Here is a 19,549-nt window from a genome sequence, read left to right as displayed (position 1 = left end):
ATCACATTATCTTAAAATATTAAAAAATTATTATTTTTTGAAAACACTAAAAGCAAATATCATCTTATTTGTAAAGATTAAAATCAATCCTTATTAATAATTTAAGGCGGAAGATTTTACATTTTAAAAATATTTAATAGTTCATTTCAAATTATCAAAGATTGCTTCATATTTAACACTTACTATTACTTGGTTTAAAGTGAGTAAAACATATTTTAAAAGACAAATGCCAATACAAGTTACAACTATTAAATAAAAATAACCGTTAAAATTTTAACACTTTTATAATTTTTTATGAATAAATAAATTCCAAATCTTTAGTTTGAAAAAAAGACCATCCAATCAGAAATCACGATAATTTTATTAATTTTTATAAAATTATTTTAAAAATTATATCAATAATAATTTATAATTAGATAACAGATTAAAAAATATTCCCATTAAACTTATTTTTATTTAATTTTCCTAACCATTATCTATAAGTACTCCATTAAGAAAAAGAATTCGGTAGAGTCGGTGGGATAAGGCATCGAGTCATGAAAGATTATGTCGATGATTGTGTTATAGCTATAAACTACAAGTTGAGAATTCGGAAGGTGATGAAACTAATCGATGAGCAGCAGTGAAACAAAACTTGTTGGAACCCCAATTATTAATTATTAGTCAAATTCAATGGCCAACCATTCTTCTTCGCCCTCTTTACTTTGCGCTTCTTTCAACCAGGACCATAGGTAGGTCAATTCTCTTTCAATTATGAATCCCAATTCAATATTTTTCCTTCAAACTCCCTTGATATCTTTTTTTTTTTTTTTTCATTATTTATTACTGCAGTTACTTTGCCGTTGGCACCAGAGATGGTGTTAGAATATTTGATACCAATACTGGAAGACTTTGTTATGAAAGAGGTAAAATTCAGTTCCATTAATTAATCACCCTTTTTTCTTCTTCTTAATTCCCCCCTTCCTTCGTGTAGCGGTTGGAGCTTTTGTTATTGCTGAGATGCTGTTTAGCTCCAGTCTTCTTGCTATCGTTGGAGCTGGTGATCAGGTTCCGTACTATACTGTACTTGGGCTCGGGCTCGGGCTCTGACTGTGTATTGTTTTGACTGATACATGATGCACATGCAGCCATCTTTGTCCCCTCGCCGTCTTTGTTTATTCAATACAACCACTGGAGCTGCTCTTAGAGAATTGAATTTTCTAACTTCCATACTTGCTGTTCGCATGAATAGACAAAGGTCAAACCTCCATCTTCACTAGTGCACTTTTTCCCTTTCTTCTTTTTAGTTTAATCTCGGCTTTGGTTTACCAATGCTTTCTTATTAAAATGTTAAACAACATTAAGCTATATTGTATTTTTAATATTGGAATATGAGGTGGGCTTCAATTGCTCATCAAATGTACATGAAGCTTGGTTGAAGTTGATTTCTTGACACACTGATTATTTATGAATATAATTAGTGTAGCACTGCCAAATGCTTATTTTTGTAGTTTTTTTTTTTTAATTATGTATGTTGCTGTTATAGTTATACAGACTAATGGTTGTTTTTTCCTCAACTTTATTTTTGGGGCTTACTTTGGGAGGTTACTGTTTGTTTTTGAACTTCTTCCATTACAAAATTCCATATTGTTGGGACAGAATGAGACAACTATTAGCACGTTAGTCAGCTAGTAACAACTGTTAGTCCATTAGTTAGTTAGTTCAAACAATAAGGGTGACTGTTGGTCCATTAGTCAGTAACGCTGTTGGTTCATTAGTTAGTTAGAATGTATTGGTTACACATGGGAAAGTCAGATTCAGATTACGGAGATAGTTTGTATGTGAACAAAGACATCTTTTGTGAAGGGGAAACCTGTGGAGGAGAGACCTCTCCCCTATTATCTATCCAAAAATATGTTTATTTCTTTTCATTTGTTTCTATCAATTTTCCATTTCTTCTCCCTTGGTTTGTAGCATATAAAGTAGGAGGACTAAGGAGAAAATTTGAGACTTGTCTACAGGTTGTTTTTGTGCAAATTTTGCTGATCATTCAGGGAACTCAAATACGAATGTTTACCAAATTCGTGTTTTGTCAGTGCTTGTAGAGGCATGTATGTGTTTAATGTGTAGCAGACACATATGATCAGATTATTTTGCTTATTTATATTGCACAGTTGGGTTTGTAGAATACATGCTAATAAACAATTTTGGATTCAGCAAGTTTGCTATACATTTTGATTTCCTTATTTACAATTTTTTCAATCTAAAATTTAGTCTAGTCCCATGAACTAATCAGCATAATCTTTGATCACTAAGATTACCCTAATCTCCCGGTTTCTCTATAATGCAGACTCATTGTCATTTTACAAGACAAAGCATATGTATATGAAATAAATAGTCTCACAATCTTGGATACTATTGACACAGTGCCAAATATTAAAGGTGAGGCTGGAACCAATACCTGATATGATTTCATTCAGTAAGGACACTTTAATTGTTGACTTGCAGTTGTTACTTGTTAGGTTATTATTCTATTCTCAATTGGATTGTGACAAACATGGTGAATTAAACTTTGAATTATGTCACCCAACTGCTGTATTAAGCATATTTTTCTAAGGCAATTTTCCCCACAGGACTTTGTGCTTTTTCCCCTTGTTTGGATGCTTGCTACTTGGCTCTTCCTGCCAGTACTACCAAAGGATCTGCGTTGCTATATAATGTCATGGATTGCCATTTACACTGTGAGGTTATACATAAATTTCCTTCTGAATAGTTTATATAATAAATAAATGACAATAATATTCACGAATTCTTTTGCTTTTGTTCCTTCTCTATCATATAGCCTCAAACAGACTAGTGAGATGATGAAAACTGAAATATTATGCTTCATGGTTTTCAATTTTTAATAATAATTTATATTATTCAATGCTTTCATGATTTGGCATTTCTTGTTTATTTGAATGAAAATTATTGTCATTATTTTATGGAATTTCAAAAACTATTTAAATTAATATATTCTTCAGTTACATGGACTGTATGCTGTAAAATGCCTACTTGAGAAATATGGGGATTTCCTTCTTTAGAGAGCACCATAGGAAAAAGTTTTGGGTTTTTCTACACATTTGTATTGACTTATTTCATTGTTTTATTATCTGGCAGTAATATTTTCTTTTAAATGCTACATATGAATATATTGTTGTTTATATTTTTTACTTATATTCATGAACATTATTATGGAACCTGAATTACAGATTGAGGCTCATCGTTCACCATTAGCTGCAATGGTTCTTTCTTCTAATGGAATGTACATAGCTACAGCATCCGAGCAAGGGACCATAATCAGAGTCCATTTGGTGTCAGATGCAACAAAGGTGATGAATGAGAGTCAATCTTTGTAAATACTGATAGGGAATCTTAATGGTATCAGCCATTATTTTTTGCATCTTTCTGTGTTTTCTCCCCTTAAAATTGCAAACAAAATGATTTTGGTTATAAAAGATCAGATTATGATACAATTATCTGGCAGGTCCCTTTTATGCCATATCAAAACACACAAGCCCTTTACTCATAGTTTTGACCTTAAGAGTCCAGTCCATAATTTGTTAGTTCATAATGCTCTTTTTTATTTTGTTTTCCATAGTCATTCTTTGAAGTAATTCATACATGAGTTATATTCTTTATGGATTATTTTTTTTTGGATAGGCATTCTTTATGGATTATATACCTTGTAGCAGTTTTTTATCTTTTAATTTTGTGTTACAATTTTTCTTCAAGTGTAGAATCTGACTGATGTTTTTCCCGCAGTCATATAGCTTTAGAAGGGGGACATATCCGTCTACTATATTTTCTCTTTCATTTGGACCATCAAAGCAGCTTCCAGATATTCTTGCAGCCTCAAGTTCTTCTGGTTCTATTCATCTTTTTACTCTCGGATTTGCTTCACATCCAAGGTGGTGAGAATTGCAATTTAAAATATTTTCCCCCTCTTTCCCATCTGTTAGACTACTTTATTGTTGTACTCAACTCAAGTGAATATGTCATGTAAGTTTAGGCTGCGTTGGATCACTGAAGGTAAAACCAGCCTGATTTAAATTTAAAGCAAACATTAATTATTGTGTTTGGCTTAGTCACCAAATAGTACTGAATGGAAGATGTGGATGTCATATTAGTGATTGTGTGATAAATGTGTACAAGTGCAACCTTTGCTGTAGCTGATTTTAGTTTTCCATATTATTTTGCTTCCTTTGCTCTTTGAAAAAAATCTCTTGATATTTTTTTTTCCCTTAATTATTTTGCTTCCTCTGAAATGGATTTGGGAAGTCAGCTTATGTATATTTGATGACTTCAGCAGGAGCAAGAGATCAAGTGGTTTTCTTGGATCAATAATTCCTGGTGCTGTGAATGATGTGCTGGATCCTGCTTATCATCACGTACTACATAATGCTGTCTCTGCAGGGGTCAAAAGGTGAAGTATTTTGATGTTATGTAGTCATGAGTCATTGAAGACTTTTTTATATTGACCTATTTAAACCTTGGAACTATTTCATATGATCTTTATTTCCCTTAATCTAAAATACTTTGTTTACCCTTTTGAGGTTTTATTGTGTTAACCAAATCTTGTTGAGGATTTTTTATTATATATTAGTAAGAATATTTGCATATTTAAAATTATTTTTTTAAATCTGCTGTTTGTCATACAGCCATGCCATAATTCGCAAGGTTGAAAATGTCACCAACTCCTCATCATCTGAACTCCTAGCTTGTAGGTGAGTGCCACATTGTTGATCTATTGGTCTCAGATGTTGACAGTCCACTGGAAACTCTTTATTTGATGTCCCGTTCTACCTCATTCATCTGCACATGTGATTTAAGCTTCATCTGCACATGTGGTTTACTGCAATGCTTTATGACTTCTTGGCTATTATTGAATATGAAGTTAATATTTCTCATGCTTGTATGTGCATGCATGCATGCATTTTTGCAACTGTACCATTGTTTAGCCACACCAACAATCAATTAAGAAACCATGACAAATACGTGGTGATGAATGTTGTAGATTAATTGATGAAAGGTGATATAATGAACATAATTAATTGTGCTGTAGATAGGAGAGTCTTTCCTATGGCTACTGGTCAAATTTTGGAATCTCCTCATCTGCTGACATTGGGTTCAAAGTGTAGTATAAACTTCTGAAGTTTCATTATCGCCTTCAAAGTGAGGCTTAGTGTGACTATGTCTATGTAGATCGATACTTTATTTTTTGTTGGATTGAATATTTAGGATTAAATTTTAGTTTTACTTAGTAAGAATTGCATTTCCTGTTATTGATGTTAAAGGTGCAGCTATTAGGTATATCTCTTCTTCCCCCGTTGGCTTTTAGTTATTGAAAATTGAAAATTTGAAATAATTTGGCTCTAAGTCATTGTATTTAATGCCATGCCTTGTATTTCTGTGTTCCACTTGGACTATGTTCTTGTTTGCTGACATGGATATGTGTATATCCATGTCTCAGATTTTGAAACTAGAACTGCCAATCTTATGGTCTCTTTAGGTTTCTCCGATTAAATAAGAACTCTTAATCCAAACGTTAATTGGGTGGTTTGATAAAAATCAAGGTACAATTGAAGGTGTAGAATCATCAAAACCATTATAAACCAGATAAGTAGATGGTCCCTTCAGAGGTATGGTCATTAAAGTGTGGTACTTCCTTTTTGGGGGATTACAAACGCGGTCTATGGTCAGCTGTGTGGCATTAGCAATTTATCACACAACTTTTCCAGAAATGCTCTTCATAACTTGTGTTTTTCCCATGTTTCAGAAAACTTCTGATATCTATGTTTGCTAAATTTTTATATTTTTCAACTTTCCAGGGCCATCATGTCCGTAATAACTTATAACGGCTACTTCCAGGAATACAACTTAAGCATTGATGCCCAGAATGAATTATCTTGGTCTTTAGTGCGTGAGTTCAATCTTTTGACTGCCACCATGGACAAGGCATCATGAGTGGCAAAAAGTATTTTTAGAGCACCATCTATAACTGTGAAGCTTGAGGAATTGCATGCTACACTTAAACTTTCAGACCTACCACTGCTGCCAACATTGAAGTGTTAATCAAAGAAACTTCCAGAGCTGTCGTGGCTGCCAACATGAATGTGTTATTTGGAGGAAACAATGATTCCAAATATGTATATATGGTACAATATAAAAACTTCGTTTAACATTCCTCCCCCACAATGTAAGGTAAGTACGTTAAAAATATCTATAATTTGGGACTTGTAAGAAATTTAACCATATGAACGGATAAAACCAATAATTTACTTGCTGATAACCTACCTTTTTCATTCAAATTTGTGGCGATCTGTATTGTAAATTGTTGGTTAAAATAGTTTATCATGTGGTTTAAATATTTTGTGGAACCCAAATTAGTATTCAACATGCTGACTATTTTCGGTCTTTCTCCAAAAAATGTAATTATAAAAGTTTTGGAATAAATAAAAGGAAGAATTTGGAGGCTAAGTTCACCGATGCGGTTAACTTTTATCTGTGGTATTAATCATTAAGCCAAGGACATTTCTTCGTGATATGCTATCTTAATATTGTGTCTGGTTTTAAGCACTCCCTAAAAGATGTTTTGTCTTGATATGTCTATTACTCATTGAATTTTAGAGTTATATTTTATCTAAATGAAATAAAGATAATGTTGGTGTATATAAAAAAAATGTTATGCAACCAAAATTTCTTCGTGATATGTTTTTAATATTGTGTCTGGTTTTAAGCACTCCCTAAAAGATGTTTTGTCTTGATATGTCTATTACTCATTGAATTTTAGAGTTATATTTTATCTAAATGAAATAAAGATAATGTTGGTGTATATAAAAAAAAATGTTATGCAACCAAAATATTATATAAATAATGCTAAATGAATAAGCAAATTATGAGTTGCCTCTGGTTATATTATACGAACATCTACGGCATATTTTAATTATTTCGTAAATGTCTGTAAAAAAAAAGAAGAAATAAATCAGAAGCCACTCTTTATCAGAGCCAGGTTTCGATCCTGGGACCTGTGGGTTATGGGCCCACCACGCTTCCGCTGCGCCACTCTGATCCATTGATATTCATGCTTTCATTTTATTATTAAGTCTTAGCTTGAGACTAGATAATCTGTTGCGACTTGCGAATGTTTAGCTGCCGAAGGAAACACACGCTAATAAATAGTTTATTAAAAAAATCCTTCTGTTTTTCTTTGTCAAAAGCGAAGAAAATTTCATTTGAAATTCTTTCTCATCTAACAAATTAAGAATTAAAAACAGAAAAGAAAAGTAACGCATCCTGAACTCAAATTCCCACACCGACAATTATATTCTGAAAATTAACCAATTAAGCTGATTCGAGGAACTGCAAAATTCTAAATTCTAAGAACATACAAAAAAACTGTCAAAAAAAGAAAGAATATACAAAAAAACTGTCAAAAAAAGAAAGAATGTACAAAAAAAATCATCAAGTTTGGGCATTAATCATTTATTATTGTCTAAACTCATTGAAGCTTATATATTTAGTCAAGATTAAACAAGTGTAGTCAGACTAATTTGGTAACAAATTCAATGCGAAAAGAATTCAGTAACAAACCATTCGAGTCATGTAAAAATAGTTCAGCAACTATTTCATCTCATGAAAAAGGTGTTTTCACGTAAAGAGTCAAACTAATAGCCACTACTCACTAACTAGTCAACGCAGCCCAATTTCTCCATAAATGGATTTGAAACTTTCTCAAGAAATTGTAGTCATGGCAACACCACTTGTTTATAGACTTGTTTCATTGCCTTTCATATTTCATTTCACCTTAACCACTGCCACCATCATAACCTCATCTATTAACCCAGTGTTTCTCATACACTATGAGTCAACACTATCACTCTACAATTCAAAAGACACCACTTGGGATCATTACTCGCATAAAATGCTTAAGCAAACTTCTAGTAATGAATATATCTCCAATCTTGTTCCTAGCCCTAGAAATGTTGTGTTCTTAATTAATTTCTCCATAGGTGAACCACCTGTTCCATCACTTGCTGTCATGGACACTGGTAGCAGCTTTACATGGGTTATGTGTCATCCTTGTTCATCTTGTTCGCAGCAATCTGTTCCAATATTTGACCTCTCAAAATCTTCCACATATGCTTTGACATTCAGTGAATGTAACAAATGTGATGTGGTGAATTGTGAGTGTCCATGCAGTGTGGAGTATGTTGGGAGTGGTTCATCAAAAGGGATCTATGCAAGGGAGCAATTAACTTCAGAAACCATAGATGAAAACGCATTCAAAGTTCCTAGTTTGATATTTGGATGTGGTCGTGAGTTTAGTACATCATCAAATGGTTACCCCTACCAAGGAATCAATGGGGTGTTTGGACTTGGTAGCGGAAGGTTCTCGTTGCTACCTAGCTTTGGTAACTTAAGAAATATTAATCATAAGTTTAACATATTGGTCTTGGGGGACAAAGCCAATATGCAAGGTGACTTAACTAATTTGAATGTGATCAATGGTTTGTATTATGTTAATCTAGAAGCTATAAGCATAGGAGGGAGAAAGCTTGATATCAATCCAACCGTGTTTGAAAGATCAATAACAGATAATAACAGTGGAGTGATAATTGACACTGGAGCAGACCATACATAGCTTATAGAATATGGATTTGAAGTGCTTAGCTTTGAAGTTGAGAATCTTCTTGAAGGGGTTTTGGTTTTGGCCCAACAAGATAAGCACAATCCTTATACTTTATGCTATAGTGGTGTGGTAAGCCGGGACCTAAGTGGCTTTCCGTTGGAGACATTTCATTTTGCTGAAGGAGTGAGGGTGCTGTTTTGGACTTGGATGTAACAAGTATGTTTATCCAGACCACAGAGAATGAATTTTGCATGGCTGTGCTTCCAGGGGACTATTTTAGAGATGACTATGAAAGCTTTTCTCCTATTGGAATGTTGGCTCAACAGAATTATAATGTGGGTTATGACTTGAATGGGATGCGTGTGTACTTTCAGAGGTTTGACTGTGAACTTCTTGATGGGTGAGTTTAAAATTAAATTAATGCTAACTTTGTCTCCATTCTCCATTGTCCTGTTTTCAGGTTCTAGCAGTTTTAAGGCCCTATTTTATTTTATTTTTTGTATGATTCAACAATCTTGTATTTCTTTGAATTCGGAATGAGTTTTATCATACCTCCTTTCTGATTAGAACTCATAGGACATAGGAGACTTTTTTGTTTGGCAATTACTAGTTTGATTTCTTTTTTTTTTTTTTACAAAACTACTCAAAGTTTTATCACTATATTAATATTTTTTTACAAAATAAAAAATTGAGGACCATCACCAGTAATCTTAGTGGATTCATAGAGGAGAATACGTGTACCATGCATACTAAAACAAAAAGAATGTTTAAATTTGTGCCTAGCTAAACACATGTCTGATTGAGTTAACTGAATTGTCTTTTTCTTATTCTTATCACGAAATATGCCTGAACTTTACGTTGGTACGCAAACACTTTACCTTATAATTAGGCAAAGGTAACACCTACATGGGAATTAATTCAACACCTAGAAGGTGTAAAGGGTAATTAGAGGTCTTATCATTTCATCCCCTTGATATCATGCTTGGCTTTTTATAAATTAATAGATAGTGCGTTAACAACTTAATATTAAGTGCCATAATATGAGATTTTGATATGCTAGCTACCTGTCCGTCATACATATGCCCATTTTTTACACCCACGTAAGATTTCCAACAAGGAGGTTAAACTCCATTTAAGCAATTCCACGTCATTCACTAACGTTGAGTCATTTGATAAAGATGATGAATCTTCCCGTAATTGACAACTCTTAATCCCAATATCCCATAGAGGTTAGCTTTTCCAAATACTTATCTAAACTGTGTGTAAGCACACATGTTCTTGGAGGGCATAAAAAGTAAATTGTAATACATGAAATACAACTCAGACTTTGTGCAGCATGTGTTCGCAATAAGTTGAAAGTTTCAGGGCAACCTCCATCAATCTTGGATATTGAGTTACATTGGGTAACTGGGTGCCCTACACTAAACTATCTAGTTCTTGTCTTGGCAAACTTGGGTCTCGATGCCTTCTTCTCCATCTTTTCTCTCTTCTTGCGGGTCTTTTCATCTTCAAATGATTCCTAATTCACAAAAGACATACGAAATTTACGTTACCATGGTTCTAAATGTGGTCTGAAATCAACAAGGTGAGCGTACCTCTGAACCCCCTGGCAAAAATCCTTTAATGAAACCAAAGGACTGGTATGCTCCAAAAGCCGGTATCTGTCAAATGCCAAGCAAAGGGCAATTGTGTCACTGACTGTTTGTGGCATTCTCTTTTTCTAATGCTTAAAGGGTTTCAGTATTCCTTAAGTCAAGCACATACAGTTACTGATTACAACAACTGCAATTTCTATCAGCAAATATATATTTGGGGCAACACAGAGTCAAAATTCAAGCAGTCCACAGCACCAACAGGACTGCAGTTCAGAAAGAACTCATACAATTGCAGTTTCAAATCCAACAGCTTACAACTTTTAAGCCAAATTTATAATTTTTTGTTTGTTTATGAAGTTAAATAATTATAAGGGTCCTGATAGAGTGCAGTTCTTTTTGAACTGCAGATGATTGCAGTCCAAGCACACTTGAATTTGCACAGGAATACCTAATACCTAATCTAATATAATCCCTGAATGAAAAACTATTATGTTGGGGTAACAACAGTTACTTGTGATTTATTTTGTGTCCGTGCACCAAGGAAGGACATGCCTTGGTTAACAGTTCGAGACTAATTTCTTTTGAGATGTAGAGGTTATCGAAGTGAACTTTGTTTCTTCAAAGAAAATGTTTTCCTCACATATGACAATCCAACAAACCTTGGTTAACATGCTTAAGAGTCCTAATTATTTGTCAACTGAGTCAAACTTTGTTGGGGGATTAAATGATAAATGACATTATCTTTTGGTGCCTACTCTCTTTAGCATTCCAGTCCTCCCTCCAACTGTGATTGGTTATGGTGCAAACTGCAACAAGCACTTATAAGGAACTCATTCCCTCTCTCTTTCTTGGATAGTACTCCTCCCTACGGTAAATAAATCTATGTCTTAACTACAAAACAAGATGGATGGACCATACATATACACACCGCCAAGGCTAGCATCTAATAAACCTCTCTTTGTGAAGCTAAGACTGCATTATTTGAAGTAGCTTCAGTGCAAAACAATAACATTAACAGTTACAAAACCCATATTCATAAAGAAAACCACATATGTGAACAAATTATGGGCCTTACCACAAGATATGTGTACCAGAACTTTCCAGAGACGATGGACATGACTTGCACAAAGCATGTTATGTAGATAACATCATGTAAATATCTGCAAAAAATGGCTCACAATAAGAGAGGAACGAAAGATAAATATCACACAGGAACTGGTTGAGTACTAAAAATATTGATCTAAAAATAAGACAATAGTAAAGACATACCCACAAACTCCACCTGTAGACATATCAAATCCACCATCTAAAAGTTCACCATCTTCAGCGTAAGCAGGGGTCGCCATCTTCGCGAGCTGTTGATAGGGAATAACATATGCCAAAGAAGTCACAATCAACCCAATCCAGTGCTTCCAGGTGAAGCTCGAATGGAACACCAACATTCTTAGCAACACATAGATAACCTAATTACCAATTCAAAAGAAAACCAAAGAATTAGATCACCAATCCACAGTATCGAACAAACAATTCGTTACAACTGAAGAGAAGAAGAGAGAGTACGTTGCAGGCGATGATGATTTGGCGGAGCCTAGCCATGTGACGAGCGTTCTCTTCCTTGCGTTTCTTAGCACCCTGATTCGCCATCGCTTTCTCTCTTCTTCCCCCAACAACCGCACGCTACCGCAGTTCTGATTCTGCGTCTGCGTTTGCTTCTGCTTGCTGGAACAGAACACCCGCTTCGATAATGGGCCAAAAGGTCCAGTACTGCATTGGGCTGTATATTGTAGCCCAATGGGCTTTGACTTTCTTTCGGTATCGTGCTTCTTCATAAAATAGGTCCACGTCACGTAAGCGTATGCTACTAACTACGCGTTGGATTAAAATAATTAAAGATTCCAAGCAACATGGATGGTTGGTAGTATTATTATTTTTTGGCTACTTTCTGATTAGGGTTTGGGTCCAGTAGGAGAATATGATCTTAACCTGGGATTCCAACTCACAATAGTGCATCGACTTGTGGATGGAATCGATGAGGACACCACTTTCAATTCAATGTTTTATTGCTTCCGGGAATTGCTCATTTGTCATACTTTGCAAACACACGTTATTCATACTTTATAATTTTCTTCAAACAAATTAAAATACACTATCATGTAGTAAGACGATCTTGTTATTCTATGCCAATTTAAATAAAAATAAAGATACAAATCAAAAGAAAAAAAGGGATTTATTTGATTTACGTATTTATTTTATTAAAAATATATACACAAAACAAGAAACGACGTTACTCTTTAAAATTAATAGTATAATACATATTTAATAACATAAAAAGAAATTTTATTACCCTATAAAATTTAATAACATTATTGGTAATGGTGAAAACGAGTTCATTGGAGTTGGACCACGTGAAAGATGCCTCCTGCAAGAAGTTTTTGGCTCTGTTATAAGTAAAATATTCAAACAAATTATATCTAGTAGTATAAATGCATCTTTAATAAAACTTAATAAAAAATTCTATTATTAATTGTTTTACCAGCTTTATAAAGAGAATGATTAATAACATCCAAGTATTAGTAGACATTTTTTAAGATATATAAACCATTTTATAGTTTTGACACAAACCCAAATCAGATTCCATAAAATCAAGGCAAATGTCATAAGGGGAAAAAAATATAAGTATTTTCCAAATAAACAAGAACATAGAAAATCAGCGGGGCCTGCGAATTAGGAATAAGGTGGGTCCGGGATAGAAATTAAAAAACTGTGCTGACCTTAGCTTATGGCTTCCATCGCATGTGAATATTGATCCCACACTTGATGAACATAATTAGTTGAGTTGAGACATTTAATAAACAAAAAATAATAATAAAGTCGACGCATTACGCATAGGCCATAAATGTTTTGTTCCAGGTTTTGAGTTAGTTGCATCGCCAGCATCTTTTTTCTCCTTTTTTAAAGGTGCAAGCAAACGTGTGAGTTTCTGGCTCAAGAAAAAAAAAAAAAACGTGGAATCCAAACGGGCTAAGGTGAAACACCAGCGCTGTTAAGTGTGAACAAAGTGGGCTCTGTTTTGTGGGAGTGCTCACCTATTCAGGTGAGTTTTCTTTTTGTTTTTTTTCATCCTGTTGCTAATATAACTCCGTCGAGATTATTTTTTTGTCCCTTTTCCGCAATTTTCCTAACATGTTGGAACGAATTGGAAATACGGCGTTTTTATCTGGACTTAGTAAGTTGTTCTGCTTTTCTTGCATGGTGCATGTCTGTCACATTTATTGTGAGATTAAATTGATGCTTTGTTTTGTCGTAATCTTCTCACTAAGTTCCGAAATTACACTTTATCCGGCTTCAATTTTACTAAAAGAGAAATACCTTTTAAATCTAGCATCGTAATTCAATTCTGGTTTCTTTGATTTCACAGATTTCTTGAAATTTGTTCTTTTATAATTCTTGGTGAAAGTCAAAGCTCAAAGGCCTTATTGATCGCATGCCAAGATTATTGTTTTTTTTTTCTTTCTTTTAATTTAATTTGGTTTCTCTGTTATTGAGGAATCTTTATGGTTCAAAATTGAGTGATTAGTGTCTCTGATTTCAGGGATTCTTGAAAAAAAAAATTTGGGGTTTATTGGTCTGAAGCTTGTTGGAGTTGGGAGTAGTTGAAGATGAGAAACGTGCTTCGTTCTTTGCGACAATTGCGACCAGCCTTTCAGAGGCAAGATTGTGTTTTGATCATTGTTAATGTTGCAGAAGAACCTCCATGTCACATTGGAAAGAGCTGTCATATTCATTCTTCAGCTTTTAGATTTGTTGATCATGCTGAGACCAACTTTAAAAACCATTTGTTTACAACAACCACGAGACCTCTCTCAACTGATGCCGCAAAACTTACAAATAGAGGTTCTCATCTTTTTTTTGCTCTCAGAGTGCTAGATTCAGGACGGTTTGAAACTTCATCATCTTCTTATGTCTTTTTGCATTGGAATTTGTTGTTTCGGTTACAGAAACAAGCAAAGCTGGGCCTCTTGTTGAGTATGAACGAAGGATTACTAATGGTGAACTTGTAGAAGGTGATGCTTGCCAGGTACAGTGTCTACACTTCATTTTAATGCCTAATTTCATTGATGAAATGGGTTTTCCTAGCTTGTTTTATTGGTCAAAATGCTGTTGGATGTTATTATATTTATATGGATTATTTTTCATGGCACTTAATCGGAAATTGTTCCGATTAATCTTCTTTTCCTTTGTTTAAGCATTTTTCTTCTTTTCTTTTGAAACAGGTAGACACTCTGACAGAACTTCAGAGACTGTATGATGAGCTTGTTGAGTCTGCTGACATCTGCCAATTGGATCGGAACTCTGAAAAACCTGTAAGGTATGCTCTTCTTCCTTCCAATATCTATCCTGCTTCTTGCTGATATGTCTGCTCAGATCTTGAAGCCTATTTTTCACATCTTGTTTGGTTTCTGAATTTAATTTAACTTTTGGTTTGGCAGGAGTGGGTGGCTGTGGTCTCGTCTCTTGTCTCATCCCTCTTACTCACCTGTAAAAGGTTTATATCTTTATGGAGGAGTGGGTACCGGTAAAACTATGCTGATGGACCTGTTTTTTTATCAATTGTGAGTTTGAAATGAATTTCGTTTCCATTGATTTTTTTTTTCTCGTTTGCTGTTGTCTTATACCTTTTAGTTGTCATACCTTTTCGACTCTCAATATAGGAAGAATATGAAGCATTTTTAGAATATACTATGGAAGTGTGTTCTTATGAGGATTTATACTCTGACCGTCTTCACCGGCTATATCTTATCAGGCCTTCTAATTGGAGGAAAAAGAGGATTCATTTTCATGACTTTATGTTGAATGTACATAGCATGCTACAAGTAAGTTTACCAAACCTGTTATGTTTTTTTTTCTTTTTCTTTTTGGTAGATAAAAGGGGAAGATCTATTTATTTCTAATACATGTTAAACTACAGTTTTCCCAATACAGTTACTGTTGATAATAAATCTAAGTAAGCTACAATCGAATTGCATTTATTGTGTCTGTTATGTTATTCGGAAATCATTACATACCATAGGGGATGGATCCAATAATTATGTATGTTTTTGAGGGATGAATTTGTTTACAATCAAGTGATATAAAAGAGGCCTTATGCTTTGAGTATTAAATGTTTGTTAGCAGTTTCCAGAATGATGTTATCTTGTATGCTTAAGTGGTCAACAAAATAAGAGGAAGCCTATCTCAGATTTCCTGTTGTGTATCCTTGTAGAAGCATAAGGGGTTGTCAGATCCACTTGATGTGGTTGCAGGAGAGATTTCTGATGATGCAATTTTATTATGTCTTGACGAATTTATGGTAAAGTTTCAGTATAACATTTATTTCTTTTGATAATAGATCATGCATATTTTATTTGATGCTATATCTTGGGATTTGTTATTTATTTTTCCAATAGGTAACAGATGTAGCAGATGCATTGGTACTAAATCGCTTGTTTAGACATTTGTTCAACAAAGGCATTGTAAGTAATATAACTGATTAGTAGCCTCTCTAAACAATAATTATGGAATTGTTGCCTAATTAATTTCAAAATTCCATATTTTTTCATTGTGCTTGAACACAAGTATAGATTCTAGTGGCCACATCAAATCGTGCTCCAGATAACCTATATGAGGGTGGATTGCAGAGGGATCTCTTTCTACCCTTCATTGCAGCATTGAAGGTACAGTTCTTGATGTTTCCTTAGTTGGGAGCTGTGTTAGATTAGCTTCAAGTCTATACTGTTAAATAATTTCATTACTGAATATTGATGCCCTCTGCTTTGTGGAATGCTTTCATCTGTGTTCAGTATAAGAAAGTAAAGACTACAGTACACATTTATATTTTTCTAAACGCACTTTCTAATTGCCTAATATATGTATACTCCTGTAGGAAAGATGTGTAGTACATGAGATTGGTTCATCAATTGACTACCGCAAAATGACATCGGTATGACGTAAAATCTTATATCTGTAAATGCACTAATCTCAGATTGTTGGTTTTTTAGTTTTTATTTTCTGCAAATTTGGACTGCAGGGTGAGCAAGGATTCTATTTGGTTGGCACTGATTTATCTGGCTTTCTTAAGGAGAAGTTTCAACAGTTGATTGGAGAAGGAACAGCTACTCCTACTCCCCAAGAAGTAGAAGTAGTAATGGGAAGGACACTGCATGTATGTGCTAAATTTAATATGGCACAGACACATATTGAGCACACAATCACTATTATTATCAATTTAAAGTTGTGTTCATTTTCTTTATCAGGTTCCATTGGGAGCTAACGGATGTGCCTATTTTCCTTTTGAGGAAATTTGTGATAGACCTCTTGGGGCTGCAGACTATTTTGGGTTATTCAGTAAGACATTTTTTAGTGAATTTTGTCATACATACATGCATACAGCATACATACATCTTTTATGTCCTATCCTAAAGACAAAGGATACAGTTCTGTTGTTTGCTGGGAATTGCATATGGGGATGATAAAAGTAACTAAGTTTTGAATATGATAAAAGTCAGATAATGATTTCATTTTTCTGTAAACTTCATTTATTCTCATTGTAGTAGTTTTGATTTCCTCTTTAAATATTTGATGTTTATCATACTTTTACCAACTGCTAATGTATATAAGATCCATAAATCAATGTTCACAGAATGTCTTTTTTGCTTTCACAGAGAAGTTTCATACGCTAGTCTTGGATGGCATTCCAATTTTTGGGCTTCACAATAAATCAGCTGCACATAGGTTTGTCACTTTAGTTGATGTAAGTCCCTTGCCATTCTAAATGGGTTGCCCATGTTTAAACTTTGTCTGTAAGTTTCATGAACATATTTTATCAAAACCTTTGTATTTTAATATTTCGTTCGCTCAAGGAATGGCCTAGCTATGAGCCAGCCCCTTGCTTGCCGCCTCTGTTATTATACAAAGATGAATGCTTGAAGCACATTTTAAATGTTAGCAACCCACTCTTTTTTATTGAGTGAATTTTATGGGGGTCCCACTAAATTATGTGTTGGAAGTGTATGTGTATCAAGTGTGTTGCTATCATTTCTATATACAAATTGTTTGTAATCTGTATAGCTGAGTGTGTTTGTCTTGATCTGACTGAGTTTGTTGCCTTGCGTCTTCCTATTTATAATATGCCTTATATAGCAGAAAGGATGTTGAGTTTTGACTAGAAAAACTGAAGAATAAAATTTTGCATGTGTTTTCAAAAACATCTAACGGCCGAAAATTCTTATGATTGAAAGTTTCATACCTGAAGTTGAAATTTTAGAGATTTTCTAAGAACTTGAAGCTTAGGCCACTGTGATGAGATGCTGAAATGAATAATCATATGCTTGTTGTATTCACCCTCCACATTTGTTTTTCCTACAGTGAGGGTAGAATAAGTATGATGCTTTGTTTCACTGTGATTACAGGTGATGTATGAGAACAAGGCCAGACTATTATGTACTGCCGAAGGGAGCCCTAAAGATCTCTTTGAAAAAATAGTAACAGTATCTGAGGCTAAAAATTTGGCACCCAGAACCTCTTCAAGATCACGGAAAAATGATGATTCTAACCTTTGTGTGGACAATGAATTGGGGTTTGCCAAAGACCGCACCATTAGTAGGTATGATACATCTGCATACAAAACAACTAATGTAATAATCTTTTGTAACTATTTTGATTTGGTGTTGCCTGGTCAACTGATGCAAGTTGTTGGAATCTCTCATCTTAATATTATTCGTATGAGCATCTAAGATCAGGAACAAACTCTAGAGATTGAGGTACTGGCAATGCAATTGAAATTGGATAATTATTTGGTGTGCAATACTGGGAGAAAACAGCCACTTGATTCATTGAAAACAATTCTTTGTATCTTTTGTCTTTTAGAATTTAGAAAGATTCCAACTTTAAATTTTTTACCTAAATCTGAGATGTACATCCAATGGCTGGAATCTTATATCAAGGTGTTTGTAGACAAGGATCATCATCTATGGTAGTTTAACTGGCAAAGTGAGAAGGGGGTGTGCCTGAAATGACACTCCCACGTCTGAGTTTCATTATGTGGTGAGAGTGTGTAGAATTGCAAGTGCATTTGCCTGGAGGGTAGCCTCTACATAAGGTGGTATGGTGTCAGTAGCTAAGCTAAGAGGCCTCTGGTGGCTCAGTTCCATAGCTTGCACGCACAGCTTTATTGGGGTTAATGTCCCCATCATTATGGCAGATTAATAAGGGTTGAGCAGGTTTTGGCATTGGTCGGTTAACTGGGCCAGGTTAACAAGCTTAAAACATATTCTGTTTTGGAATCTCTTAAGAACTAAAAAGCAATGAAAACAAGGAAAAATAATTTAGAAGATACCTAGAAGAACCACCACTGTTCCTATATGTAAATGTATATATTTGTTGCAATGACTGATTATGACATAAATTTGTTGCAGACTGACAGAAATTAACAGCAAGGAATACTTAGAGCATCATGCTGCCATGTTAGCAGAAAAGAAAGAAAGAGTGGATCAGAATGCCGTTGAAGCTTGAAGAAAGGATCCAAAACCTCTTATCACAGTTTGGTGGCTATTGTTGTGGCATAGTGAAAGTGGAGTAAAATGAATAGTTATTGTGAACAACCAAAAATTTCAAATTAGAAAACATCCATCGGCAGAGCATTAGATTTGGCTCAGTTTGCTTCCTATTATTGTACACCATATATAGAGTGAAAGTGGGGTAAAATGAATAATGATTGTGAACGACCAAAATTTCAAATAAAAAACATCCATCTTCGGAGCATTAGATTTGGCACCAGCTCAGGGAGAGGTGGGTTAGATAGCATCAAATAGTTATTAGCATTTCCAAAAATATTGTGTAATTGATTGATTTAATGCAAAAATTCAAACAATTTAAATTGAATGTAGGTCTTTTAAACTACATTTATTGTTGATTAATGTATAGCAAGTCTTGATCATTACATTCAGAGGCCTGATAAATATATTCATCTCGCCAAAGTAGAAATGAATCAAATTCATTGAAAGGTTTCATAATACTAAGGGAATACTCGACTGGTTGCACTTTAATCTTTGGGGGCCATCTAATAGAGGTGCTAGATATATGTTGACTGGCATTGATGAATTTTCCATGAGAGTTTGGGCAGTCTTGAAGAAGATAAAGATTGAGAGGCAAAGATGAAAGCAAATAAAACACCTATAAACTAATAATGATTTAGAGTTTTCTAAGAAGTTTAATGTTTTATGCAAGGTTGAAGGAATTACTAGACAACACACAATTTGTCATAGTC

General features: G+C 34.3%; 4 protein-coding genes and 1 non-coding gene across 13 annotated transcripts; 3 read left to right on the top strand and 2 right to left on the bottom strand.

The window, feature by feature from the left end:
- The first annotated feature begins 510 nt into the window (after positions 1–510).
- Positions 511–6,310, top strand: LOC100820465 (autophagy-related protein 18b). Of its 8 annotated transcripts, none has more exons than XM_006600452.4 (11): positions 511–731; positions 832–905; positions 974–1,047; positions 1,128–1,237; positions 2,330–2,421; positions 2,613–2,725; positions 3,231–3,350; positions 3,784–3,929; positions 4,331–4,444; positions 4,680–4,745; positions 5,850–6,310. In XM_006600452.4, the coding sequence occupies exons 1-11, from the start codon at positions 673–675 to the stop codon at positions 5,983–5,985; spliced, it is 1,104 nt and encodes a 367-aa protein (XP_006600515.1). In that variant the 5' UTR covers positions 511–672; the 3' UTR covers positions 5,986–6,310. The 8 variants fall into 8 exon arrangements, with proteins under 8 accessions (XP_006600515.1, XP_003549523.1, XP_006600514.1 ...); XM_003549475.5 differs by having other exon boundaries at positions 4,328–4,444; XM_006600451.4 differs by having other exon boundaries at positions 3,784–3,932.
- A 708-nt stretch (positions 6,311–7,018) lies between these two features.
- TRNAM-CAU (transfer RNA methionine (anticodon CAU)) lies at positions 7,019–7,090 on the bottom strand. The gene has a single exon. It is a non-coding gene; the product is annotated as a tRNA-Met (tRNA).
- Positions 7,091–7,768: 678 nt separating this feature from the next.
- On the top strand, positions 7,769–8,662 carry LOC102670502 (probable aspartic protease At2g35615). The gene has a single exon (XM_006601351.1). It carries the CDS (start codon positions 7,769–7,771, stop codon positions 8,660–8,662), a length of 894 nt encoding a protein of 297 aa, XP_006601414.1.
- Positions 8,663–9,742: 1,080 nt separating this feature from the next.
- Positions 9,743–11,991, bottom strand: LOC100306037 (uncharacterized). Its single transcript, NM_001249654.2, has 5 exons — positions 11,806–11,991; positions 11,515–11,708; positions 11,321–11,405; positions 10,246–10,311; positions 9,743–10,169 (listed from the first exon to the last, which is right to left on the bottom strand). The coding sequence occupies exons 1-5, from the start codon at positions 11,887–11,889 to the stop codon at positions 10,077–10,079; spliced, it is 522 nt and encodes a 173-aa protein (NP_001236583.2). The 5' UTR covers positions 11,890–11,991; the 3' UTR covers positions 9,743–10,076.
- A 1,120-nt stretch (positions 11,992–13,111) lies between these two features.
- On the top strand, positions 13,112–19,182 carry LOC100789814 (AFG1-like ATPase family protein). 2 transcript variants are annotated; one of them, XM_003550626.5, is made up of 15 exons: positions 13,112–13,471; positions 13,838–14,139; positions 14,244–14,323; positions 14,520–14,614; positions 14,736–14,858; positions 15,050–15,119; positions 15,509–15,595; positions 15,693–15,758; positions 15,867–15,959; positions 16,169–16,225; positions 16,313–16,447; positions 16,539–16,629; positions 16,947–17,035; positions 17,694–17,887; positions 18,699–19,182. In XM_003550626.5, exons 2-15 carry the CDS (start codon positions 13,905–13,907, stop codon positions 18,793–18,795), a joined length of 1,512 nt encoding a protein of 503 aa, XP_003550674.1. In that variant the 5' UTR covers positions 13,112–13,471; positions 13,838–13,904; the 3' UTR covers positions 18,796–19,182. The 2 variants fall into 2 exon arrangements, with proteins under 2 accessions (XP_003550674.1, XP_006600512.1); XM_006600449.4 differs by having other exon boundaries at positions 13,113–13,339.
- The last annotated feature ends 367 nt before the right edge of the window (positions 19,183–19,549 follow it).

The sequence above is a fragment of the Glycine max genome, chromosome 17 (genome assembly GCF_000004515.6).
Source record: "Glycine max cultivar Williams 82 chromosome 17, Glycine_max_v4.0, whole genome shotgun sequence".
NCBI classification, from domain to species: Eukaryota; Viridiplantae; Streptophyta; class Magnoliopsida; order Fabales; family Fabaceae; genus Glycine; species Glycine max.
This window is presented reverse-complemented; position numbering and strand designations above follow the sequence as displayed.

Excerpts from the sequence above, each read along its gene's own strand:
- LOC100820465 (XM_006600450.4), top strand. The coding sequence starts at position 673 with ATGGCCAACCATTCTTCTTCGCCCTCTTTACTTTGCGCTTCTTTCAAC. Across the intron at positions 1,048-1,127 it reads TCGTTGGAGCTGGTGATCAG|CCATCTTTGTCCCCTCGCCG; the intron begins GTTCCGTACTAT and ends ATGCACATGCAG. Across the intron at positions 2,422-2,612 it reads CACAGTGCCAAATATTAAAG|GACTTTGTGCTTTTTCCCCT; the intron begins GTGAGGCTGGAA and ends TTTTCCCCACAG.
- LOC102670502 (XM_006601351.1), top strand. The coding sequence starts at position 7,769 with ATGGCAACACCACTTGTTTATAGACTTGTTTCATTGCCTTTCATATTT.
- LOC100306037 (NM_001249654.2), bottom strand. The coding sequence starts at position 11,889 with ATGGCGAATCAGGGTGCTAAGAAACGCAAGGAAGAGAACGCTCGTCAC. Across the intron at positions 11,406-11,514 it reads TCTACAGGTGGAGTTTGTGG|ATATTTACATGATGTTATCT; the intron begins GTATGTCTTTAC and ends CATTTTTTGCAG. Across the intron at positions 10,312-11,320 it reads TCTGGTACACATATCTTGTG|ATACCGGCTTTTGGAGCATA; the intron begins GTAAGGCCCATA and ends GGCATTTGACAG.
- LOC100789814 (XM_003550626.5), top strand. The coding sequence starts at position 13,905 with ATGAGAAACGTGCTTCGTTCTTTGCGACAATTGCGACCAGCCTTTCAG. Across the intron at positions 14,140-14,243 it reads CGCAAAACTTACAAATAGAG|AAACAAGCAAAGCTGGGCCT; the intron begins GTTCTCATCTTT and ends TTTCGGTTACAG. Across the intron at positions 15,120-15,508 it reads ATGTACATAGCATGCTACAA|AAGCATAAGGGGTTGTCAGA; the intron begins GTAAGTTTACCA and ends GTATCCTTGTAG.